We start from the raw sequence: 26628 nt of genomic DNA on the forward strand, positions 1-26628 counted from the left end.
CTGTGTTCAGTCATCAGACTATTAATCTAGCATATATGAGTAATCAAGCAGTCATGGTTGACTTAGTACCTAAATTTGAAAGTATGGGATTAACGAATTTCTTTCAGCATAGATGTGATTGGAATGAAACAATTATCCGCCAATTCTATGCAACCTTAGAGATTGATTTAGTAGAAGAAAAATTATGGTGGACCACTGGAAAAAAGACATATTATGCAACCTTTGCTCAGTTTGCTGGTGCGAATGAGTTAGATTATGAGTTTATTACAGCTGAGGATAGTGCCAATATTGTGCTGGAAAATCCTATGAATGAGGATGATTACCCCATGTTTTATGAGTCTGCTCGGTCAGGAATTCATCGTTCTTTTGGTAAAACTCATGGTCTTAAACACCATCCTGCTGTGATCAACAAGATTGCAAGAGTCACTTTTATGCCAAAGAGTGGAAATAAAGATAAAGTTCATGGTCTCTATTGGAATGTGATCTCTCATATCATGAATGGAGACAAGATAAACATTATTGCTCTCATCATGGATCAAATGGCAGAGTTGAGGCTAAATCTTGAGATGAATCTATATTTTGCTCCCTATATCATGTCTATAATCAAGGCCAAGACAAACTTTAGGGGTCCTTGTGAGTGTAAGCATACTCTATTTAGGCCATTCAAGAATGAGACTGCATTTCTTCAGAGGCCATTGACTGCATTCCCTCCTGAGCCTGAGCCTAAGTCTGAGCCTGAAGGTGATGAAAATGAAAATGAGGGTGATGAAGTAAATATGGGTGAAGATGAAAATCAGGAGGCCATGCCACCTCCTCCACCTCCTATGTAGCAGCAGTGGGCGCCTCCAGCTGGATATTTTGATCCATACTTTGCAAACATGCAGCAGAATATGAACACTCAGATTGAGGGGCTTGCCACTCAGATGCAAAATCAAATGAACTTGGGATTTCAGACAATGTGAAAAAATTTTCATCAGCACATGAATGCAGGATTTCAATCTTGTGGGCAACATATTCAGAATACCATGTATCAGCCCATGATGACTCAATTGCAGCATGTTCAGGAGACTCTGCACTCAGATATTGCAGCCCTTGATACTCGCTTTGATGATTTGCCTTCTTCTGAGCAGTATGAGCAGCTTGTGGAGCGCCAGCAGCAGTTGCAACAGAGCTTCAACACATTCAACACCACATTCACGGGCTTCTCTGATCATTTCTACTCGGTGTATCCGGCTCCAGTGCCTCCTCCTCAGTTTCATCCACATCAGCCTTTGTACCCGCCACCACCGCCTCCGCCGCCGATGGATGATTGATGGCTCTTTTTGGAAATTGATGCCAAAGGGGGAGAGAAAGAAGCAGTTAGGAAAATCATGAAGGAGTGATTTAGGGGGAGTTCATGTTTCATTTCGATGATTGAACCTTGTGTGATTTGTGTTTGAACTCATCATGTTGGTTGGACTTCTTGCATTGTATGTTTATTCTTTCGCTTGCATGAACTTGTTGGTTGAACTTGGAACTTGTTTTGTAATATGTGGTGAACTAAGTTGATTCGTGTCTATCTTTTGAAACCATGTGGTTGTTTCAAGTTCTTGGAGATTTGAGGTATATATATATATATATGTGTGTGTGTGTGTGTGTGTGTTTTGTGTGCCTCGATTTCCACTTGTAGGGGAAACTCCGTCAAATTTTTAAATTCATAAATATGTGCACTTGGTCTTCATTCAAGTTTATATGCACATATCAAGGTGGAGTTCTCTCTACTTATTGAACTAAGGTGAAATTTATCCATATCTTATTCTGAAATTTTTAAGAAAAATGGGTAATTTCTACCAAAGTTCAATTCCAAGTCTACCTTATGCCTTGTGTATAAAATTGACTTGAAAACTCTTTATCACTCTTTTTAAAGTGTTGTCATCAATTACCAAAAAGGGGGGAGATTGAAAGCATCTAGGCCCCTAATTCGTGTTTTGGTAATTAATGACAATATTTATGGACTAATGATTTCTTGAGAGAATTTGTATAGAAGGTTGGTCCGTAAGAATGTGTGCATGAGTGGGTGCCATGAAAAGAATTGGAGATATTGATTCAAAGGAGAAACTCAAGGCAAAGGTACATGATAGGGCCTTTCTATTTTTGCCGGTCATGAGGTGATTAGAGGAAGAAAAATGACCGGTTTAATAGGATATTTAGCCGTACTATCAAGAGGGGTCGTTGTATTCTTGCTTGACTGTTCGTTAGTGCCATTTCGCTCAAACATAAGTTGCATGCATGAGGGCTAACAACATTTTGAGCAAACCATGACTAAGTTAAAAAAAACTTGTGCTGACTGCCTAAGGGCGGACGGTCCGGCCTTACATGGCGGACGGTCCGCCCCTTAGTTCCCTGATCTGGACATAAACATGTGTTTCTGTGTTGAGCTGAGAAATATAAGGGCGGACCGTCCGGCTCTTAGTGGCGGACGGTCCGCCCACTAACTACTTCATCTGGACAGAAACTTGAAGTTTCTGGTGGGCATCACGAAGTAAAGGGCGGACGGTCCGCCCTGGGGGCGCGGACGGTCCGCCCCCCTTTCTCCTATTTTTCCAGAAACATTTGTATCTCTGAGTGACTGAAGTTTTGAACGGTGGACGGTCCGCCCCTAGGGCACGGACAGTCCGCGAGATGCTGCAACGGTCGACTCTAACACGTAATGATTGCGTTTCTAGCCGTTGGTTTTGACCCGCGGACAGTCTGGTTTGTCTAAGGCGGACAGTCCGTGAAACCCCTGTTTTCACGCGTTTTTGAAACTAACGGCTAGATCCCTAGGGGCACTCTATATATATCTCATGTCCGGCCGTGGGAGAGCTCTCTTGGCCTCTTGAAAAGCTTTCTTGACATACTTGAGCTGGTTTCCCCCTCTCTCACACACTCTTTGCTTAGGGATTGCATTCTTGTGAGTGTGAGAGCATCGTAGTGTATTGCATCAAGAGTTTAAGCTTTGTGGCACTAGGGAATCTTCAACCAAGCGTCATCGACTTGCTACTCTTGGGAGTTGCCGCTCCCTAGACGGCTTGGAGGAGTTGATTTCGTGGAGCCCTTTAAGAGGATTGTGGAGGAGCCCCGAAATTGGTTGTGACAAGTCCTTGTGCTCATCTCGCCGGAGTGGTAAAGAGCAACTCTAGTGGAATCGAGGTTTGAAGAGGTTCATTGATTCAAGCCGGCTCAAGATCAAGGGGAGTCTTGATAGAGGAGCGGTTGATTCTTTGAATCCACCTCAACGTGGATTAGGGATGACCGGCAAGTCATCGACACCACGGGAAAAAAAATTCGTGTGTCAAGCTCGGTCATTTATTTGCTCATTTCATTCCTTGCAATTTACTTTGAGAAATTTACTTTCCTAGTGCTTGGATTGTCTCTTGTCACCCTATATTGCAAACCCAACTAGTGATAGGTTTTGCTAGAAGTAGAAGCTCTCTTGTTTTACTAATTAAATTTCTCTAGTGTTTATGCTTGAAGTTTAAAACCGCCTATTCACCCCCCTCTACTCAGTGTCCTTGATCCTACAGGCGGGCGACGCGGCGTGGCGGCCTGGCAGGCACTACTAGAAAAGTGCCCATAGGCACCGGTTGGTGAAGGGTTAAGGTACCGGTTTTTGAACCGGTACCCGGAAACCGAGACCAATAGTCACGGTCATGAACACCGGGTAAAAGAACCGTTGCCTATGGCTAGTATTTTTTGGCAAAAGTGGTTGGCAGGATTCGAACACAGAATCTCTTGTCTCGCGTGTATCTTTCTTACCATCTCGCCTACACATCACTTCTGATGAGAAGATAGATATTTTCCTTTTGAAGTAACTCATGGATGGGCCTTAGGTACCGGTTGGTAACACCAACCGGTACCTAAGGCTCATCCATAGGCACCGGTTGGTGGTAACACCCGGTATTAATGTAAAAATTACCACCCGGTATCTATGGAGAGCCTTGGGTACCGGTTGGTGTTACCAACCGGTACCTAAGGCTCATCCATGGGTCCCATCCACCCCAAACAAGATGAACCGGTACCAATATTAACATTGGTACCGGTTCATCTTTATTCTGGTACTTTTGGGGTGGACCTTTGTCGTGTTTTCTACTAGTGAGGCGACACGGTGCGACGGCCTGGGTGGCGCGGCGAATCGGAACGGCGGCGCGGCAGCCTGGCGGGCGAGGCGGAGTGCAGCCTGCGCTCCCCTCCTGCTGTGCCTGTGTGCGCTCGCCGCCCCCGTGCGGTCCCATACTACGACCATGCCCGCGCCGGTGTCCGTCGAGGATCCGTCCATCGCGGCAGACAGCGCAATCCCGCGCGCTGCTTGTGTCGCCGCACCCCGTCTCCTGCTAAGCCGTCGCCGCGCCGCCCACGCCGCCGCTCCACCTCGCCCGCTAGGTCGCCGCGCTGCCCGGGCTGCCGCTCCGGCTCGCTCGCCCAGCTGCTGCGCCGATTCGCTGGCCACACGCCAAACATGCAAAAAATCTCGTCGGCGACCGGATGGCCGCCGGCCGTCTTCGGGGACACACGGGCGGCGGGCACCACAGCGCGAGCGAGGCGGCTTTAGAGGTTGCCTGTATTAGCATGCACGTGAGCACGTCCTCTTCAGCTCCGCATCGCATGAGCATGAGATCCCGCCGGGCGCCGTCGGCTTCCGAGCATGGTTTACCAAACCGTCGGTAACCGGACCGGTTTAACCGGTAACCGGCCAAACCGGTCCGGACCGGTACCGGTTTGGTCCGGTTTGAAACCGGCCAAATTTTAAAATTTGAATTTGAATTAATAAAAATGAAAAATTCTCAAAAAATTCCTAAAAATATTTCAAGGTACGACGAATCTAATGGTGTAAAATTTTCCCAAATATTTGATCATTTAGTATGGTTTGCGGAATTTAGAAGTTAAATCAAAAAAGAAAAAGAAAAAAACGACGGCCCATTAAGGCCCATCGCGCGGCACAGCGTATTTAACCTATCCCCAACCGTCCCGCAGCCTCACCAGCCCCTCGTCCGCTCCTCTCGCCCCTAGGAACCCCTATCCGCCGCCCGCACCCGCCGTCCGCCGCCCTGACCCGGCCATCCGGCTCCTGAGAGCGGCTAACCGGCCCCCACACCGGTAAGCCGGGCCGCCACCAGATCTACCGGTTAGCCGCCCTTGGAGGCCGGTTTACCGGCCCGGCTAGGCGGTAAACCGCCACGAGCGGCGGTAAGCCGCCGGCAGGTGAGGTTTTTTTTCCCTAGATGATTTAAGATGATTTTTTTTAGGATTTAGGTGTATGACTTAGGTATATTTAGAATGTAGGTAAGATTTAGGATTTAGGATGTTTTAGGATTTAGAATGTTTTAGGATTTAGGTGTATTTAGATGATTTTTGACACTATGACTTAGGAGTTAGAATATTAGATGATATATTTTTGTTGTCCATGTATGCAGATAGACAATGGCAAGCAGAGATGTTGTATGGGAACACGGGGAAAATCTTTATCCCGGATGGCGATGCAACTATTGTCGTACGCAGAAAGGAGGAGGTGGTGCGACTAGATTGAAACAACATTTGGCTGGGCGCGGGGCGGAGGTGGTCCATTGCAGGAATGTGCCACCTGATGTGCGGGACTTCTTTCAGCGTGAGTTGGATAGGGCAAAGAAGGCAACTGCTGACCGGGCTCGAGAGAGGTTGAGACGGGAGAAGGCTGCAGCGGAGGGAAACTATCCCGGTGATGAAGAAGATGAGGAAGCTCAGGTGCAGCGTGCCATGGATCTATCAAGAGCGGAAGCAGAGTTCCGACGGGGGGTGGAACAGAGAGGAGGTGCATATGAGCGTGGAGGAGGTAGTGGTTCGACGAGGGGGAATGTTATGCAGAGGATGTTTCGAAGGTCCACTTCGCAGAGGGAAAGTCCTGTGGTGGAGGACTATAACTTGGCAGCTGGTGGGAGAAGAGGAATGATGCAACCAAGGATTGATACAGGCTCCTGGACGCAGAAGGGTAAGAACGCAAAGGAAGCTATTGGTAAAGCTTGGTCAAAGTTTTTCCATATTACAGGAGTTCCTGGAAGACAGGCTGACAGTCCATACTTTATCAGTGCGGTTAGGGAGACACAAAAGTGGGGTAAGTTTTCTTTCATTGCAATGATACCTATGAGCGTACATCCTTGTATCTCATGATTTTCATATGGTTTGCAGGTGAAGGTATCGCATCACCCACTGGACGGGATATTAATGGCAAGTACCATGATCAGAACGAGCAAGACTTGAAGACGAGGTACGTAAAGTTTCAGAAAGACTGGCCCTTATTTGGCGTCACGTTGATGTGTGATTCATGGACTGGTCCGACGAGGATGAGTGTCATCAACTTTTTGATATATTGCAATGGGGTCATGTGGTTCCATAAGTCTATTGATGCGACCGGAAGAACTCAAGATGCTGCATATTTGTTCAAGGTAGTCCCTAAACATGTTTCATTCGCATGGTGTATGTTTTGACATGTTACTAAACAATCTGTCTTCCATTGCAGGAGATTCAAAAGGTGGTGGAAGAGATTGGACCGGAGAATGTCGTGCACGTAGTCACCGACAACGGCTCGAATTACAAAAAAGCATGCAACGAACTACTAAGTGACGTGTATGACCACATAGTTTGGACACCGTGTCTAGCACACACCGTCAATTTGATGTTGAAGGATATAGCTCGAAGGCCTGAACATGGTGTTATCATCAAGCAGTGCAAGCGAATTTCAAATTGGTTACACAATCATGGTCAGTTGAATACAATGATGAGGAACGCAATCGGTGGTGAGTTGGTCAAGTGGAATGCCACTCGATTTGGAACCAACTACATGTTCCTAGAGAGCATCTATCGGAAACGTGATCGTTTCATGCAGTGGATGGCATCTACTGAGTTCCAACACAGAAAATGGGCGAATACCGAAGATCGTAGATTTACTCATGCAAGTTTTTCAAGTATGGAGTGGTGGGATGCATTGAAATATATCATCGACACGGTTCAACCAATATACAAGTTCCTTCGCTTCGCTGATCAGGACAAGAAGCCGAACATGTGCGAAGTTGTGATGGCCTACCAGACTATGAAACAGGAGCTGAAGTCTTTCTTTGGAACAAATGTTTCCACACTGAAAGAGTATGTTGAGGTGGTAGACGAGAGGTTGCGTGATGTGTTCATAGGCACGTATGTGGGTCCAGGTAAGCACACATCAGTCGTCTATTTTTAAACTCTATTGAAATAATGCTTATTTGAAGTGATTTATATTTTGCAGCTGCTGTCATAAATCCGAGGTATGCATATACGATGGATCCAACTCAACAAATGTTTCGTGGACTTAAGGATACATTTCAGTGCATGACGGATCTCCAGAGCGCCGTCCAGGCATTGCAGGAGTTTGACGTGTTTCGGCAGAAAATTGGCGAGTATAGCAGTGATATGGCAATGCGGATGGCGATGGACACAAAGACATCCCCATGTAAGAGTTATTCCGTATGAAATTGTTATTTTCTCTATTCAAAAATATTGCTTACATACTCGGTTGCACATGCAGCGTCCTGGTGGATGATGTTCGGATCAAGTACTCCAAAACTGCAGTACCTTGCCATGAGGCTTGTTTCACAATGTTGTTCGTCCAGTGGATGCGAGCGGAACTGGAGTACTTTTGCCTTGCTGCATACAAAGGTTCGCAATCGGTTGTCGCACAAGAAACTTAATAAGCTTGTTTATGTCAACTACAATCTTCGTCTCCGACTTGAGGAGGTCTCCGGGCCACTGATGCGTGAAGAAGGTGATTTCATTGACCAGCTAGCCCATCTTTCTTTCTATGATGAGAAAAAACCGGTGCGGGTATGGATGGAATATGGTAGATCTAACCGGGCTCCAGTTCTGGACGAGGATGATGATGACGGCGGCATCCCTCTCCCGTCCCATATTGTCAGAGATCAAATAAACGAGTCAGATCTACGTGAGGCTACGGGGAATGATTCCATCAGCGATTGGGCACGTACAAATATAGGTGACACTCACCTAGGGAAGAGAAAGTTGCAGAAAGGACCTAAGAAGGGTGACCCGAAGCGTCGAAAAGGCAAAGGAACAGCAAAACCAGTGAGCAGCGACACCGAGACTGATGATGGCAAAGGTGAGCGTAGTCCTCCATATCAGGAGTCCGAGGATAGCAGCTCGGCCGATGATGGTGATGATGGTGACGGTGCTGGGCCTGATGCTGGTGGTGGTGGTAGTGGTGCTGATGCTGCTGCTGGTGGTAGTGGTCGTGCTCGTAGTGTTCGTTTCACATGTATACATTGCACATACAAATAGACACATATTTCTGACTATTGACTACTAATTATGAAATATGGTTGATTGCAGGGGAGACTCAGTTCACACATGCTACTCAGGACACCGACCATGGAGCACCGCAATCGCAGAGGAGAACAGGTGGACCAACGGACTATGATAGTCCACAGCACTCTTCTTCCTCCTACAGCGATTCGAGGCACTCTTTTCACTATCCCATTCCTGACATCAGCATGCAGCCACCGACGAGATGGGTGTACGAATGGGAAGACCCCCATTTTTACACTATGTTAGTTCAGGAATGGCAGACAACATCGGCGTGGACGGGCCAAACTTGGCAACACTACAAGGCTGAGCTGCTTAGAGTGCGAGGTATCGCTTTGATGTCCAACGCCGAATACCAAACCGCGTCCCAAATGGGGGTCTTCCCATTTCTACGTTGAACTTTCGTTTCATGTGTCTAGGTGTATGACTCTGTATTTGTATGCACGCTTATTACTATTGTATTTGTATGTATGATTATAACTTGTTGCTTTGGTATGGTCATTTACATTAAAATGTGCATAGCTCATGCCGAAATTTTCTTTTATTTTACACCGGGATCTATTTTTGAAGCGGCGGAAAACGAACCGGTATACCGGTCCAACCGGCCGGTATACCGGTATAACCGACCGGTTTACCGGTTCGGGCTGCCCCTCCCACATCACCGGTATACCGGTCAAACCGGCCGGTAAACCGGACCGTCCGGCCGGTATACCGGTCCGTACCGTTTGAACACCGAGATTTGAATTCAAACAAATTCAAACTTCCTTTTGTCTGGTTCCGACCGGTATCCGGCCTAACCGGACTGGTAAACCGGTACCGGAGCCCGGCGGTTAGGCCAGTCCGGTCGGGAATGGAAACCCTGCTTCTGAGGGCTGGCGGGGTAAGCAAGCAGAAGAAAGCAATGCAATAAGCAGCGGCTTTTTATTGATGACGAATTTTTTTCCTCCCGCTCCTTTCCGCGCCGCGCTGCCGCGCCGGGGAATCTGGCCGGCCGACGCCCTCCCCTCCGGCTTTCCTGGGCACCGTGAGTTGTCGCCGCGTCAGAGGCCTCATTCTCCCGGCACCGGTGGCCTTCCCCGATGCGATCCGGGCCCCACGTCGCCGGTTATCCGCAGGCGACCGGTCCTCGCACGCCAGCACTCACCAGCAGGAGTGCGCGGAGGGCCATAGAGCTCGCAAGTGGCGGCAGCTACAGTGCGGTGCAGCGCAGGTGGTTCAGTTCCTGTTCTGCGGGGGGGGGGGGGGGGGGGGGGGGGGGGGTTGATGTTTGGCAGCGCAGCGGAGGCTGTCGCATGAACAGGAGAGGGAGAGGACACAAAGGCGTCGGTATCACACGCAGCATGACATGCATGATGGAATATGGGCGTATGCTTTTATCTTCGCGAATAGTGCTGACTAATATGCTGGAATGAATAATAGCATTGCAATTATTGCTGCTAGCTTAGCACGACTACGCTAATCTAAATTATCTAATCGCACGCGCGTGTTCCGTCCCTTCAAGGTGTCGAAAATGTGCCTTCGATTAGGATACGATGGGTGGTAGGGAGTGAGAAAAGATAAGATTTTTTTTCTGTAAAAAAAACATATCAAAAGGAGAACACTTTGTGTCTCCATTCTCCAATCAGGAACTCGTGGCTCCGGATCGAGAGCAGTGAGCAGGATCCTCCTCCACTGACCCGAGCCGATCAGAATATCCTAGCGAATGAGATATATATGCTAGTAAAACTTAATTCGCTCACGTTGCAAAATAGCTTCTTCTTTTTTTCTTTTGCTGGACTATTGCACTTTTCTCACTCTACTTTTGGTTGCATCTTCCTTGCCATTTATTTGGGGGAAAATCTATTTAATATATTCATTAGAATGGCAGAACGTCAAAGAACATACTGCATATATCCTATATATCGAGGACATCAAACATACATATAACTATATAGGTATCGACATGACGGTATGGCTCATTTTGTCTCAGATGAAATACACGGTCAAATGTTTCGTTGAGCAGGATCAATGGATCATCGTCCTGCTGACTCAAGTAGATCAGAATATATATATCCGCGTTAGATATGGTAAATATTCACATCGTGAAATGCGTGATGCAATATGGCTGAATTGTTAGTTTTTCTTTTCTTCTGTCGGCGATGTACCTTTTCCTTGTTTCGTTTGCTTGCATCTTCCTAGCCTTTTAAAAATTTTATGTGAGGACTCCAGCCATGAGTAATCAGCATTCATCAAGTAGCTTCCACGTCGATATCAAGACGCCCCCTTGTTCATGACGACAAACTCATATTACAAAGCATGCAAGATCGAACTATATATATATATATATATATATATATATATATATATATATATATATATATATATATATATATATATATATATATATATATATATATATATATATATATATATATATATATATGACCGGTCTATTTAGCACTCCGGTTGTTGAATATTCAACATCCACGGCGGAGCACCACCAGCACTCCGGCGAGGGAATATTACGGTGCAACAATGGGGGGCAGTAAAATCCTTAGAATGTGTGCTTTCAATGCATAATTGGCCATGAAAACTGTTTTGGCGTGGTTTTTCAATGCATAATTGGCCATGAAGACTGTTTTGGCGTGGTTATTGACTGTATTAATGCATGACTGACTTTCTCGCCCATCAATAGAGCATTGAATTAACATTAAAAATGGCGACATGCAGGAGTCGTTCAAATATGGTCAAGTCAGCAATTTTAGGGATGCACGGAAATGGGTGGGTGTTGTATAAAGTGGCATGCGTGGAAGTAAAAATAAGTGGTTTGTCCGTTTTATTATTCAACACCCATGGCGGAGCGCCGCCTCTCATCCGGCGAGAGGTATTTACGGTGCTTTGGTAAGATGGGAGTAAAATGTAGTATTGACTTTGTATTTAATGTAGATTGCGGTGGGTCTGGTCAAATTTGCATGGTTTGACGTGAGACTGGAGTATTTATTACAGTTTCAATTTTCTACATTTTTTTTACATTGGTTGACCAATGAATATCAACATTTCATTACTTTTCAATTACGATTAATGCTTAAATTGTTAGTAAAATTTAGTGTTTGGTTTGCTTTTAACGTAGTTTGCGGTGGATCTAGTCAAATTTTAATGGGCTGACGTGGCCATGGAGTTTTTAATACATTTTCAATTTTTTTGAGTATTGGTTGACCAGTGAATATGGCGCCATGAGCGTGTCATATCTTTCCGTGTTTGATGTAAATGTTTAGATGGAGTATAAACTGAAATCTGCGGAAGTAAAAAACTAGGACACACTTACGTGTGGGTCGTGGCATCAAAAAATTTGTTGTTTCAGTCGTGTGTGTCTTATGGGCACTCTTGCCCCACGTATCACAGCGACGAAGCACTCCCGAGTTGGATCGTAGTCCCCCTCGCTGGAGTCGTCGGAACAGGCGAGGCAATAGTCCGCCGCGGCCTGAAATGACAAGAAAGCTTCGAGATCACGGATCCCGGAGTAATCCCACTCCGGGTTCATGCGACCTCGCGCGGTGATAGACTCCTCGTCTGAGGAGCTAGGGTATGAGCTGTCAGGCGTAGACGCGGTGAGGTTGCGGATCGAGAGTAGATGATGCCCAGGCAAATCCTCATACGCGCTCATGTTGGTGCTGACAGATGACGCGTAGGTCATGGCAGAGGACCGCATCCCGTAAGGGGGGGGCAGTGGCCCTGTCGCGCCTCCTGTCAGCGTCGCTGCCGGTGTTGCCGGCGAGGGGGCGGCGTCTCCCCCCGTGGTGCCAGTTCGTGGCACGCTCGCCCCAACCCACGCGGGGGGGGGGGGGAGGAGGGTGCCACCCTACGCTGTTCGGCACGCACTTGCCGCGCGCGTCGACCAGTGCGGCTCTGGTGTCGTGGTGGGGGTGTAGGGAAGTCGGAGTTGACTCTGGGTGGGAGGCGCTCCATGAGGTAACCGTTGCCGGTTGCCCAAAACTCGAGGCTCCCGAACCAGATCACGTACCCGGCTGGGAACGGATCCGATACGCCCATCGGAAACGGGTTTGGTCTGCCCGCCATCTGGAGATCAACTGGGAAATAGAACAAAGTTGTCACGCAGCGTCCCCTACCTGGCGCGCCAACTGTCGGTGTCCGGACCTCATAGTCTAGCACCAACTAGTGAGTATGCTGCGTGTCCCTGCCTCCAGATGGTTGATGCAAGAAGAAACACAATGACACTGGATTTATCCTGGTTCCGGCCGACGAGGCCGTACGTCCAGCAGAGGGGTATGCACTGTATTACTTGCATCTAAGTGCTCGTAGTAGGGGGTACAAACTGTGGCGCGAGAGGGAGAAAAGCTCCCAAGTCCCTTGGTGCGTAGGGGTTTGATTGAGGCGAGTGCCAATATTGGGTGGGGTGTGAGTGTGTAGGAATGAGCGTGAGCTCTCGTCGTCCTTGTTCGATCCGTTCCCCCTTCCTCCTTTAATAAACTCATGGAAGTAGGGTTACATGCATGGGGATCAGTGAGGGCGTCTACTTCTGCCCCCGTGGTCCGGGGGAGAATAGTTGGTCCTCCCTGTCGCCGAGCGTTGTGGGGCATGGCGTAAGTCATGGTCATCGTCCTTGCGAATCCTTCCGCCCATGCCCGAAGCGCATCCTTGTCCTGTGGCGCCAGTCAACGGCATGGTGATGGCTGTAGAAGTGCACAGAATCCAACGTCAGATGAGGTGAGGCGTCGAGGGTGCCGCCGCCCAAATCTTGCCCCGGTCAAGAGCCGTACTGCATTCGAGGGTCGCCGCCCATGCCCTCTGAAAGTCCCGCGGATAGGAAAAGTACAAGGGGTAGGCGGCACAGTGGCGGGGGTGTCAGGCAAGTCCGCACAGGGCTCCACAGTCCCGCCATGCGCCGGGAATAGCAGCACAGTGGCGGGTGCAGGATGATGAGATGCCGGTCACGTCCAATGTGTGGCCTGATGGCCAACGCCAGCTAACGCCGCCTGACACCGTCCGCCACCCCCCCCCGCCGTGGAGTGGTTGGAGAATAAATGCGTCCCGTCCGGCGGGGTGGTTGAGCCGCAGCTCCCGCCCGCCGAAGGTGGTCTCGAATGAGGTGGTTGAGCCGCAGCTCCCGCCCGCCGAAGGTGGTCTCGAACGAGGTGGAGGGCTCAGCTGAGGGAGCCTCGAGCGAGGCGGAGTCTGTCCTCGCATCGAGGGGCCCCGACGGGCGACCCTCGAGCGAGGCGGAGATCGTCCTCGCATCGAGGGGCCCCGACGGGCGACCCTCGAGCGAGGCGGAGATTTCGTCTTCGGTCAGCGAGGCCTTAGAGGGGCCGAATCGTGGTGCTGGGCCGTGGGCCAAGCGCGTCTTGGGCTTTCCGTACCTAAAAGGGCTTCGGGCATCCGAGTTCGGGAAGGATCCGGCCCGGGTGCCGAATTATATTTTGCGCGTGTTTTTAGCCCAAGGTTAGAGTGCCCCATAGTTATGGTACCCGACATTATGAAACAATACTACTCAAAGTGTGGAAATATAACTTGAAGATGAACAGAATAAGTGCTCATCATACTACTAAAATATGAAAAATATGTGGATTTTTTACACAATATGATTGTCGTGGTGTGGCAAACTACAGCCGGGTGGCGGAATGCACCCGCCTAAGCCCAGAGGGTGAGTACTCGAGGGTTAGCTAGGACTAGTTCGATCTCTTGGAAGAACATGATGAACACAGCCGGTTTAGAGTGGTTCGGGCCGCCGGAGCATAATACCCTACGTCCACTGTGTGCTGTATTGCTTGAGTCTGGGTGAGCTTGGAAAAAAAATCCTCCCTCGTGTGTGGCGAGCGCCTCCCTTTTATATCTCAAGGGAGGCGCGTACATGGCTGTTGGGACCCCGACAGATGGGCCCAACGATGCAGTATAAAATAACATATTGTTCATACATTATGGCGCTGCAGACGAAGGAGATCTCATCCCCGGATTTCCCTGGTTTGTCCGTGGGAATCTTCCGACCGGCATGCTTTGCCCTGTCTTGTCGAAACGGCGTCAGGGTGTAGCGGTGCAGCGTTGCCTGCAGCGTAGCTGAACGGCCGTGTAGCTTGCGGCGTAGGCGACATGATGGAAAAGTACCGTGCCGTCGTATCCAATTAATGCGTCAGACGGCTCTGCGCGGGTGCGGCGCAGGCGGCTGCACTGTGTACCTCGGTAATACGCGGTCTACAGTGAGGACTGACAAAAGGCTGCCCTGCGAGAGGTGGCGGCAGAGCACGCCTCAACTACCCGCATTGAATGCAGTGGGTGGGCGAGTCTTCCAGCGGAAGTCCCGTGCCCGCGCCTGTGGGACACGTGGTGGCTCCGGACCCCCCCCCGCGGTATATTAGTTCTTCGCGCGTGGGAGGTCCGGATGGACACGGGAGGTCCCGGACCCCTAAAGGGGGGTCCGGGCCCCCGGCTGTTGGTTCGGAGCTTCCCTTCCTCAGGGACACGTGGCGTCACCGGACCCGTCCCAGAGCGGGGAGCGGGTCCGGGGCCGTTGGCCCGGTGAGGTCAGAGCCGACCCGTGGGGCCCGGCTGCTCCGCCCCTTACGGCGTGGTTACGGATCATTATGCGAGTCCTGTCTTGCTACAGTAAGAGTGGGTATCCCTGCTACAGGGTACCGACAATGATCAGTTCATACTACTTTGAATATGAAAAATACCATACCCTAGCATGCATCTGCCTGCAACGTGGAAACACAATGATATTTTTTATGCTCTAAAAATTTACTACTACAATATTGCTTGTATACTACTACAAAGGGGATGTATTGTTCAACAAAAACAGATTGTTCTCACTTCACGAACATCAACAGACTGCCGAGTTGGTTGGCTCCTGCACTTGTTCTCCAGCACATGTAGGGTTCATCACATCGGTGCCTGTTCTGGTTCCGTGAGCGCCATTAAACCTGAGAAGGGGAGTAACAGACTGGAAGTGTTAAATCTAATACATGTAAATACTTCTTCCGCTACAGCACCATCCCCAGTGGCGAAAATCAGTAGAAGAAGAAAAAAAGCCTAGCCCAATAATGACACCCTAGGTCAGTGATGCATGGGTAGTATAAAATCTACATGAAACTGTCAACAGGCGTTAGATTACAGTTGGGGCATCCTCAGGTAGTTTGGTTGTGGGATCGTAACGGTGCGGAGGCGGGGCTGGTGAGGATAATAGTTCTGAGGCTCCTCCACGGCGCTTGCGTTGGGGCAGGCATGGGAGGGCGTGGGTGAAGCTGCTGATGGGAGGGGATTGTCAGCGGCGGGGTGGGGAAGGGGTCGAACAAATCGGGCAAGTGGGGAAGAAAAGAGGGACGTGATTTGGGGAGGATGAGTCGGCATCAATAGAAGGCGTGATTCCCGTGATTTGAACAATCATGTGGTGCACCGTAAATAAGCTGCTTCTTGGACCGTAAAATATAGTCCAGAGTACTACGGGATGCATGCTTTTTAATTGCATTGATAAACGCTGGAATAGACTATATATATATATATATATAATAGCTATAACAAGTACACACGCTTCTTCTTAATGAACTAATCCATCAGTTTCAAAACTGTAAGTTATTCCAATTTCTTGGAGAGTCAAACTATTTTATGTTTGACCAAAATTATAGAAAATATTATAAAGATTTATAGCACCAAATATATATGAGAAATTTTATGAACGTACTGTACTTAGGCTCTGTTTAGTTTCAAAAAGGTTTGCACAGTACCCCGTCACATCGAATCTTAGGAAACATGCATGGAGCATTAAATGCAGTTGAAAAAATAATTAATTATATAGTCTAACTAATTGATACGAGATGAATCTAATGACACTAATTAATTCATGATTGGACATTAATTGTCAAATAACAACGAAATCTGCTACAGTACCAAAACTCAAACTTTTTCACTATCTAAACACAGCCTTAGTGAAAAATCTAATGATACTTCTTTGGTATCATAAATCTTAATACTTTATTGTATAAATTTGGTCAAATTTGAAATGTTTTGACTCCCAAAAAGTTAGAATGGTTTAGTTTGAAACTGATGGAGTACTACTTACATGCAACATTATTGAAAAAGGTTCAGTCCACAATGTGCTAGTTGGACGGTGGAGGGTGGGCGCCATGCCGCCATGCGGCGTGTGGATCTTCAATTTAATGGAGTCTTTGTTTTTTTCAACACAACAACGGGAGCAACCAATCGTTAGTAGTTTATGAACATTGGTGTAGTACTGCAGCGCGACGAGGAAAAAGTAGGGACTGGGGAGATCGAAACGATAACACGCCGTGTCGCCATTGATTCTCTTCGAACCTTGAGGGATCGGAGAGCAGAGAACTGACTCGAGCCCATCGGAATATCCGGTCAGATATTCGTCAATGCAACTTCACACCGTGGGAAGCGCACATTGACACAATGCTCTGTCAAGAATCTCAATCAGCAGCATTAGCTACTAGCTTTACTAATTCGGATTAGTGGTCTGGGGCCTGGGGCGCCGCTGGCGCTCGCTGGCCTGGTGCTGACCGGGCCTTCTTATCCGCCCAGGGGTCCGCACACGACGATGCGGCTACCAATCGCCGCCCCCGCCCGGCATATTCCGTCCCACGCTCCGTTCCAACAGGTCCGCGTCATCCCTCGCTTTCTTTACTCCCCGCTCCGCCGTCGGCTCGTCGCGGCCGCGCCCGCACCCTGGCTGCTCCGGCCCGCCGCCGCCCGCGCCCGGACCCCGCCGCATGCCTGGGACTCACCAGTCACCACACACACGTGACTCATGACTACGCACGTGCCCATTGATCGGCTGCGGCGGGGGCGCTGTGTACGTACCACACACACGTGACTCGTGACTACGCACGTGAGGGCGCATACGCGACGCGGCGCCGCGGTTTCGCAGGATCGATCCTGCCTTGCCGACAGCAGCGGGAGCGCCAGCAGCGGCCCTAGCCAATGGTTACGACGGAGTCCCGAACAAATCAGGGCCTTTACTTAAGCATGTGGTCGGGCTGGCGTATCTTGTCTGCGCGAGTTTATTAAAGTCGGGTCTGATTGGTCTGTTTCGAGATATGATTCAACCGTCCACCACCATTTGACCGACTGTTTTCTATCGATCTAGCTCTACTGCATGCTAGTCCTTCCAGTACTCAAACATCATCATCGCTCTTTTCTTTTTGTTGTTTGGATCAGTGGGACGGAAACTTCTCGAATCAAGTTTTTAGACTCTACAGAAAACTGCAAACACACAAACCAATCATCGATCGTGAGGGAATTGAGGGGATTAGAAGAGTTGGGAGAGATTGAATCCCCAGCAAGTTAAAATCCCCCTCAATCTCCTTGCGAAGGGGATTAATTGAACAAGATCTTAGGATTTACAACTTTTTAGGGAATCGCTGTCGAGCATCTTCACACATTGTTGATGCCGACCATATCTAGGAGAGCCATATGGTGATCATATAAACACAAATTATCAAATATCGTTTACCTGAACTAAACACAAATTGACAATGACGTACCGGTATTTTTCCCGATATTTACTTTCCACTGCTAGTGTGTCATTGAGATATCAGCGACAGATAAGAAAAATATCCCATCAATTAAACACCAACATTTGGATCAAATTTTGCTCTTTTCTTTCTTTTGATTTGAAATAAACACTTATGTTCTTTTCTTACCACTCATGTTTCATCCAACCCAACCAATACTAGCAAATCCTACCACTACTCCACTCGGTACGTGTTCAAATTGTAGTGCTAATGGCATTGTTTCCAACAGACAAGCATGTTGCCGGATTTTTCTCTGGTCCAGTCCAATTTAGCTTCTCCTACCTTTTATCGTGTCAGAGATCCAGAGTATCCCAACCGGGGAATACATAATCCTAGCTCAAGCCACGCTCACGTGGCAGCTCTGTGTGGCAGAACGCCGCCCGGCTGCCCGGGCCAGCCAAGTTTTCACCAGCCAGCCCTGCCCCGCGTTCCAAGGTGGCGCGACCGCCCGGCCGCCATATATGGCCGGCCGCCGGCAGGCGGTCACCGCCGCAAAACGAAAATCCTCTCTCTCTCTCTCTCTCTCTCTCTCTCTCTCTCTCTCTCTCTCTCTCTCTCTCTCTCTCTCTCTCCAGTCACACCAGCCATTTCGTTCGCTTTCCAATTTCCTTTCTCATCCTCCTCCTTTAAAAAATCGGGCACGGTTATTTATTTCTCTCGCTCCGCTGCGCTTTCCTAATCCGCGAGCGGGGGTGAGATCGAGACCTAGAGCGGCGGGCGGGGCTAACGCGAATGGCGGTGGAGGAGGCCGCGGAAAGCTGCGGCAGCCACGCCGCGGCCGCTGCCACTGCAGCGTCTGGCGGCGGCGCGGCGGGGCCCGCGACGTCCTCCTCTTCGGCCGCCGCGGCGGCGCAGGCGCGGAAGCAGCAGCAGCAGCAGCGCCACAAGCTCGAGGTGTACACAGAGGTGCTCCGCCGCCTCCACGAGTCCGGCCTGCCCGAGGCCCGGGCGCCCGGGTTCGACGACGAGCTCTGGAACCACTTCAATCGCCTCCCCGCCCGGTGCGTCTCGCCCCTGCTCGCTCGCGCGCCGGTCCTTCCTGCGACCTCCCACCGGGACGTGGCGCGCGAATGCAACTCGCCCCCCCCCCCCCACCCACCCACCCACCAGTGGTTTGTGCTGCTGGCGGCGGTCCGGACTGACCCCGATTCGGTCTGATTCCTGCAGTTACGCCATGGATGTGAACGTGGCGCGGGCGGAGGACGTGCTCACGCATAGGCGGCTGCTGGAGCAGGCGAGGGATCCGGCGCAGCGCCCGGCTTTCGCGGTGCGGGCCGTGCAGGTGATGATTTTCGAACGCAATTCTCAACGACACTCTAGTAGTTACAATGGACAAAGTCAAGCACAGGTTTTCCTCTTTTATTTATTCAGGGTCCCTTGATTTTAGTTGGTTGGTTGTTGACCGGTTCCTGCAATGGAGAATTCCTCTTCGCCGATTGTTCAGGCGACACTGCATGAGCCAATTGAGTATACCCTTTTGCGTCCATTGCCTCCGACACCGAAATGAACACTGTTTCACCAGACTACCTTTCGAATAGGACTATTCTCCCATTGAGATGATCTCATTCCTTTATCGTGCTCCTTCCGCTTGCTAAATCCTACTGAGCTCTGCATTGCCAAAAGCACGAAGAAATGTCATGATGCATCGATGCCTAGCTGCATAGCGTCTGAGAAGTGCTAGTTTGAGTTTGGGGTACTGATTGGGATGCTGGGCTAATGAAAAATTTGGCTGTGTTGTAAGCTGAAGCTTGTAAAGATTTTGTTGCACCTCAATACCTCAAATTTGTGTTTATATGATAGTTTTCTGATCTGATTTCGGTTTCTGGTCAGATGTTGACAGCTTCAGTGCACATCTCCTTCCTTTGTTACTATCCAATCTCCTTGTCGTTTTTTTGAGAAAAAAATATTCAAAATTTCCTTATAGAACTACTGTTGATCTCCATCTGTATTGTCATCTGTGGTTCCACCTATTGCCTGATAATAATTTTTGTACTAGTTATATCTCTGTGTTCTTGTGAGTTCTGACCACCAGTTTGCACTTTCTTTTTCTGGTGTGTATTCATACAAACATTTGAGCTAGACTTCCTCTGGAAATTCGCTTGATCGTGCCTATAGCTCGATGTATATGCATTCTGTGTTTTTGAGCAAGTAATCTTACCTACTAATCAAGAGTTAGATTTTCCACAAAGTGGCAGTGTCAGTGCCCTTGTTTAATTGATAGTATATTATTCCTGAATTTCAACTTTTCATTTCCTACATAAAGTTTGTCCTATTATTTTTTAAGTTTTTATTAACTGCTTTAGCAATCATATATAAAGACCTTCAACTATTGTTGGTCAATATCCTTATTGGAAAGTCTTGATTTATTAGGTATCTCCAATTCTTGATGGGAATCAGACTGATGCTGATTCGAACACTGCAGGGGAGGAAGTTGCTTCAAGACTGTTGAACAGGCAGCAAAGGTACCTGTGTTTTCTCATCTGTCTAAATTTTAGATGTTTGGCAAATAGCTATTGTCTTGCCTTACTACTATGTGCTACAACATCTACTATTGAATCGTTTTTGTGTGGCTTTTGTTTTAACATTTCTATCACCTCTTTCCAGCATACACCCTCCTCCTGCTTTCGGTTCTTCTACAAATCTTGAGGCCCTTGCACTTGAAGCTAGCAAGTCTCAAGGCCAGGATCATGATAGCACCTCTGATAATGGTCGATCTCTGTACAGGTACTCTCTGCTTTTATAGGCACCTTGTATTTTACTTGTAGCACCAGAGACGTTTGATCTCTTACAAAGTAGACTGGGAAAGCCACCCCCCCCCCCCCAAAAAAAAACATCTTTTCAACTAAATCAAATGAGGACTTTCTGCCAGCTAGGTGCAAACCTAGCCAGCATACCCCACGAGAATATGCGGACACTCTCACCTGAAGTACTTGTTTCTCTGAAACATACAATAATTTTCTTGTCTGTCATTTCAGGCCCATGCATGAAATCACCTTTTCAACCATTGACAAGCCAAAGCTTCTCAGTGAGGTAAACATATGCACATTTGGATTTCTTGTAGGATTATTTTATATATTGATAAGTCCTGTACATATCTATCTTTCTCCTACATTCTACATTTTCACTGATATTTCACTATCACTGTTTGAGTGAATACTTGTTAATAGAATTAGTCATGTTATCTAATTGTTTAGTGATTTAAATTTTCTGATATTCACAGCTGACGTCTCTGCTTGGTGAACTTGGCCTAAACATACAAGAAGCGCATGCATTTTCAACAAATGATGGTTACTCACTCGATGTCTTTGTTGTTGTTGGTTGGCATGATGAGGTATTCAGTATTCACTATCTTAAGTTCTTCTGATTACCATTCGCCAATGACCTGCAAGTCTTCTGTTGCTTTTTAATAAATATATAGCATCTGTATATGTCTATCTTTCAAAGATACAGTCAGAGAGCACGGAACCTCAGAATGCTTCTTGTGAAGTTAAAATAATTAGTTAGCCAGTTGATTTTTTGTGCCCAACAGGAAATATGCTGTTTCCAATGTTCCTGGGCTTAGTTACATTAACTTGGTAAACAGAAGATACCCAAACGATAGTTTACAGTTTATCAGTTTTTGTTATTGAGGTCTAAGACAAATAATAAGTGTTAGAATCATGAAAGTTACCTATTTGATAATTTTGTGCATGTGCATGAGAATCTGTGACTTGCATCATGGATCATGCAACATATATCAATCAAGTAATGTTGGTACCACATATCAATGAACTTTGAACAATTTAGAGGAAGAGCATGGCTAGCAGTGGGGGCTTCCCCCGCTGTACAGTTTTTTTAAAAAAGAGCATGGCTTGCATTTTGTTTTGTTATTATCTCTGTCTCTTACTGTTTATTTACCTACTTGTTTCTATAGGAAACAGAGGATTTAGTAGAAGCAGTACAGAAAGAAATTGGCAGGATCGAAGAGGTAAAACACAGACACTTCCATTCTGATTTTGTAGATCCCTTATTGTAACGGATTTGTTCAGTGTATCCTCATAATCTACTTTTTCTTGGATTCGACAGACACAAGCATGGTCTTCATCTCATTCGTGGTCTACCCCAGTTGAAAATATGCAAGTTGCTGAGAATTCAGCAGCTGATCGTGTTGAGATACCAACAGATGGTGCTAGTGAATGGGAAATTGATGTAAAACTACTTAAGTTTGGGAATAAAGTAGCATCAGGATCATATGGTGATCTGTGAGTGTTGCTAGCTATCATGAAAATCCCTTTTGAGTTTTGATTTGTTTTCACTTAGCTATCTGTTTCTCTTTCCAGTTACCGGGGTACTTATTGCAGTCAAGATGTTGCTATTAAGGTTCTGAAACCTGAGAGAATAAATGCGGACATGCAGCGGGAATTCGCTCAAGAAGTATTTATTATGAGGTGAGTGTTGCGATATACTCAAACTCTGTTTCACCTTATATTGCTGGATGGGTTCTTATTGTGATATTACTATTTTGGCACGCTAATTGAATATATCTAGGTCCTTGTGATGGCACCTGTTATGTTAACCTTTATATGACTTGGTTTTATTTCTTCTACAATGAGTGCTATCCTACAATCACTTATCTGTGAGTCATCTTTTAAGTTGAGAACCCTTTGCTGCCATTTACCTGCCAAGATATATTGTTATCAGTCCGTTATCTGCATATTGACTGAGCTCTTCGTAGAATGATCCTAGATTTAACCACAAAATGCATGATGTGTGGATGTTAAGTACCTTATAGAGTGCCTCCTTGACACTCTGCTTTTTTGTGCAACCTTGCTGAGTATGTTTTTCAAATTTAGGAAGGTTCGTCACAAGAATGTTGTGCAATTTATTGGTGTTTGCACTAAACCCCCAAATCTATGTATAGTCACAGGTATGGCTGAAGAAAATGTTCCGTTCAAGAATTCCATTTTCTTGTTGTGATGGTAATTGTAATAATGAGTAAACCATCATATTTCCCTCTCTTCCAGAATATATGTCAGGTGGGAGTGTGTATGATTATCTCCATAAACATAAAGGTGTCTTCAAACTTCCTGCTTTAATTGGAGTTGCAATGGATGTGTCAAAAGGCATGAGCTACTTACACCAGAATAATATTATTCATCGCGATTTGAAAACTGCCAATCTCCTGATAGACGAAAATGGGGTAAGTAATATGAATATCTAATCAAGCTACGCAGAATGTGGAGTAGCTCCTGTTTCATGTGGATATGATTTATTCATCCGTTCATGTTGATATCATTTTAGCCATATTAGCTTTCTTCTATACGTTTGGACATGCAAAATACATTTATTGTTTGTGACCCATTCCTTTTGCCATAACTGGCTACATGCTGGTTCAGTGCCAGAATGGGTTTCTGCTGTACCAAATTCAGGACTGGATAAATTTGCCTGGCTTTTCGTTTTGTTTCCTTCTGCAGACTGTTAAAGTTGCTGATTTTGGTGTTGCACGTGTCAAAGCTCAATCTGGAGTTATGACTGCAGAAACTGGTACTTACCGGTGGATGGCCCCAGAGGTAATTTTTTGTTATTAGCCTTGCTACCTCCATCATTTTACCATTGCCAATGTTTATATTAAAGGAATGTGGTCGATGAACACCCACACTCGAAGGTCATCTCCATGGTTTGTGCTTAAGATGCGAACAATTCATTGTATTTCCTTGTACCTGTGAGAAGTGGGTATTACTTATTACTAAAATATGTATCATCCCTTTTGGAGATGACTACACTACCGGGGAAAGATTCTACAAAAGAGTTGCGACAGTTTCAAATTTAGCAGTATAGTCCCTACCCATCAAATAATTATCCGAAAATAGAAATGATATAGAAAATCTTGACCAACTTAGGAGTAGCTAACCTGGGTGGTCTGGGTGTACAACTAGAGGTCTTATGCAGTTAGATAATTGGCGAAGGAAGAAATTTGAGGGCCTTGGTGCTGTTCTACGCTGATAGCTTCCTCTTTTATGTTCGCTATATTTTCATGAAAAAAATTCATCTATATATGTGAAGTATAAGTGAATTGCTCACTTTTTCCCATCAGCTTAAGCTTTTGGGTTGAATTGGTTGGTGCATGCAATTCAATATGGTACTAGAGCTAGAGGTCTCGAGTTCGAATCCTAACGGTCGCGATTAAATACAATAATTGCAGCTGGCTCCTAATTTCCATGTTTGAGGCCTGAGGGGGAGTGTTTAAGTATAAGTGAAATGCCCACCTCTCCCCATCAGCTTAAGCTTTTGGGTTGAATTGGTTGGTGCATGCAACTCAATATATATTTTCAACAGCATGTTATACTGGTACAGAATACCAAGTATACCTTCCAAGATCACAAGCTTGGAGCAGCAATGGACTCAAGAAATAGAACTTTACACTTTACTAACTTTGTCCAATAGTGATATATTGCCTAACGAAATCATGCATGTTGCAGGTCATAGAGCACAAACCCTATGACCACAAGGCTGATGTTTTTAGTTTCGGAATTTTGTTGTGGGAACTGCTCACAGGGAAGGTATGGGAATTAATCTTCTGTTACTTTATTCGTTCATTATGCTAGCTTGTTCTTTTGAAATGAGTTATTAATTGGTATTACCTGCAGATTCCTTATGAGTACCTGACTCCCCTACAAGCAGCTGTTGGTGTGGTGCAGAAGGTAAAATTGTTAATTTCTTTTTTTTTTTCTTCTGGCTGTCCAAGTTGTCCAGATTACGTTTCTAAGCGGAATCCGTTCAATTAGTCCTTTTGACCACAATTACTGTGTTAGAATCGCTACACATGTTTGGAATCCACATCTATTCCATGAAATTATGCAGACGTTTGGTATGTAACCACTTCAGTAAACATATTTCTGTAGAATTTACTTAAACACTAGCAAATATGTAGAATGACTGAATGAGCGAGTGGCAATAGATTCTCTTACACTAGGGTTTTTCTTTGCCACAAACCTGACATTTTAATCCCTCTGCACTGTAAAGAGAAAAAGGAAATATAAGTGCTGTATTGAGTCCTTCTTGTCTAATATACTACGTTTCATTCACAGGGATTACGGCCTACAATTCCAAAACATACACACGCAAAGCTTTCTGAGCTTCTTCAGAAATGTTGGCAGCAGGACCCTGCTCTAAGACCAGACTTCTCTGAAATATTAGAAACTCTCCAGAGAATAGCAGAGGAGGTTTGTGTGGTGTGAAGACTCTTCATGCGTATTACATTCTTTGCTCTTATGAACGGGAGTTTATGCTGTTGTCAATCCATATTACAGGTCGGAGATGAGCATGAGGGGAAGCATAAGGACAAAATACTGGGAGGTTTCTTTTCAGCTCTGAGGGGGCGGGGCCATTGACTCATTGAGACGCTGTTGAAATGTACATGGTTTCAGTCCATTTTGAAGGATCTGAGCTACAACCATCGCCAGTTCCTAGCACACCAGCGCCCAGTACAAAGAAATATAGACCTGCTGCAGGTTGCTAAAAAGTGGCAATTTTTAGCTGCAGTCATCGTGTACCGCTTATCTCCTTGTTTCTCCCGAGTAGCATTACGCGGTGCAACATCGGAGAGCATACCTGTGGAATTTACATTATCAGTCTGATTTCTCTAACAGAGTGTAATCTTGCTGTAGATGAAAAATAATAAGCCAGATCCAGGCCGTGGCATGATTCTTTTAAGATTCCATCGTTTAGTTTGTTTAAAATTATTTCCCGTCATTCTTTACCAGACTTGCTCCATGGTGTGTTATGGTCTGAAATAACGCGGCGCTTGAGTTGGAACTTGGAAGGCACCTGCAAGAACTCTCCTCACACCTTGTGATAATAAAAAGTCTTGGGTTATTCATCGACACTCTTGGACAGAAACTGGGTCTGGGAGCGACACCAGAAAGAGGTGGGGCTTCTGAGTTCTGGTGCCATACTTGCACCACTAGCGGTGCTTTTGTTGTTCTCTTTTTCGAGGTGCCAAGAAACGAATAAAGTGCCGGATCAGCTGGTTCGAGTCTCACTGTTTATTCGCTCCGTCCATTCTTGTTTATCACGTGCAGCTCCCGAAGCAAATGCGGTTCGGTTCGTTTTTACGCTTCGCTTCCGAGATTAGCCGGTGCTGCTTGAATTTCAGATAAGAATTTGATTCTTCACTTTCAAGGCGAGAAGTTGAATATTTTTCTTTATTCTAACCTTGTCAGGCAGAACGACGTTGGTACCAAGTCGTTGGGTCTTAAGCAGGCAAGCAGCACATCATACAGAATTGTTTAAGACGGGAAATAAAAAGAAAATTAAAAACAGGGACTCCTATATATCTTGCAAAAGATGGTTAAGCACCTCACCTATAAAGCTCAGCAATGGTCCATTCAATATTTTATTGAAAAATATTGTTGAACTGGCATTCCCAAAGTGTTGGTCCAGTATTTTGAGGATGTTTGTCAATTTTTTTTTTGAGATTGCACAATACAACTCATACAATCATAATGCACGCACACTCACATCCCTATGAACACACGTACGCAAACTCTATCTCTATGAGCATCTTCGAAGACTGAGCCGGCAAATCCTCGAGATTGATGAAGACACTACAGGCGTCTCGCTGTCGACGGGAACGTCACCTACCACTTAATGCACAACACTATTAAATCCTAGAATATTCGTTCCCATGGGGAGTCGAACCTAGGATCTTAGATGCTACCGAGGCTCTTGTAACCACTATACTACAGGTCCTTTCGCTTCGTCAATATTTTTTCGCATCTTCCTC

General features: G+C 46.6%; 1 protein-coding gene and 1 long non-coding RNA gene across 2 annotated transcripts; both read left to right on the forward strand.

The window, feature by feature from the left end:
- Nucleotides 1-8179: 8179 nt before the first annotated feature.
- LOC120696145 lies at nt 8180-8859 on the forward strand. The gene is made up of 2 exons (XR_005684025.1): nt 8180-8293; nt 8368-8859. It is a non-coding gene; the product is annotated as an uncharacterized LOC120696145 (long non-coding RNA).
- A 9550-nt stretch (nt 8860-18409) lies between these two features.
- On the forward strand, nt 18410-25595 carry LOC120685844 (serine/threonine-protein kinase STY46-like). The gene is made up of 16 exons (XM_039967958.1): nt 18410-18865; nt 19032-19146; nt 20235-20326; nt 20469-20588; nt 20840-20894; nt 21085-21195; nt 21778-21831; nt 21930-22105; nt 22184-22291; nt 22697-22770; nt 22868-23043; nt 23318-23413; nt 24323-24403; nt 24491-24544; nt 24932-25066; nt 25154-25595. The coding sequence occupies exons 1-16, from the start codon at nt 18597-18599 to the stop codon at nt 25232-25234; spliced, it is 1797 nt and encodes a 598-aa protein (XP_039823892.1). The 5' UTR covers nt 18410-18596; the 3' UTR covers nt 25235-25595.
- The last annotated feature ends 1033 nt before the right edge of the window (nt 25596-26628 follow it).

Source organism: Panicum virgatum, chromosome 2K, assembly GCF_016808335.1.
Source record: "Panicum virgatum strain AP13 chromosome 2K, P.virgatum_v5, whole genome shotgun sequence".
NCBI lineage: Eukaryota > Viridiplantae > Streptophyta > Magnoliopsida > Poales > Poaceae > Panicum > Panicum virgatum.

Coding starts and splice junctions, on each gene's coding strand:
- LOC120685844 (XM_039967958.1), top strand. CDS start 18,597: ATGGCGGTGGAGGAGGCCGCGGAAAGCTGCGGCAGCCACGCCGCGGCC. Junction 20,327..20,468: donor CTGTTGAACAGGCAGCAAAG/GTACCTGTGTTT, acceptor ACCTCTTTCCAG/CATACACCCTCCTCCTGCTT. Junction 23,414..24,322: donor ACCGGTGGATGGCCCCAGAG/GTAATTTTTTGT, acceptor TGCATGTTGCAG/GTCATAGAGCACAAACCCTA.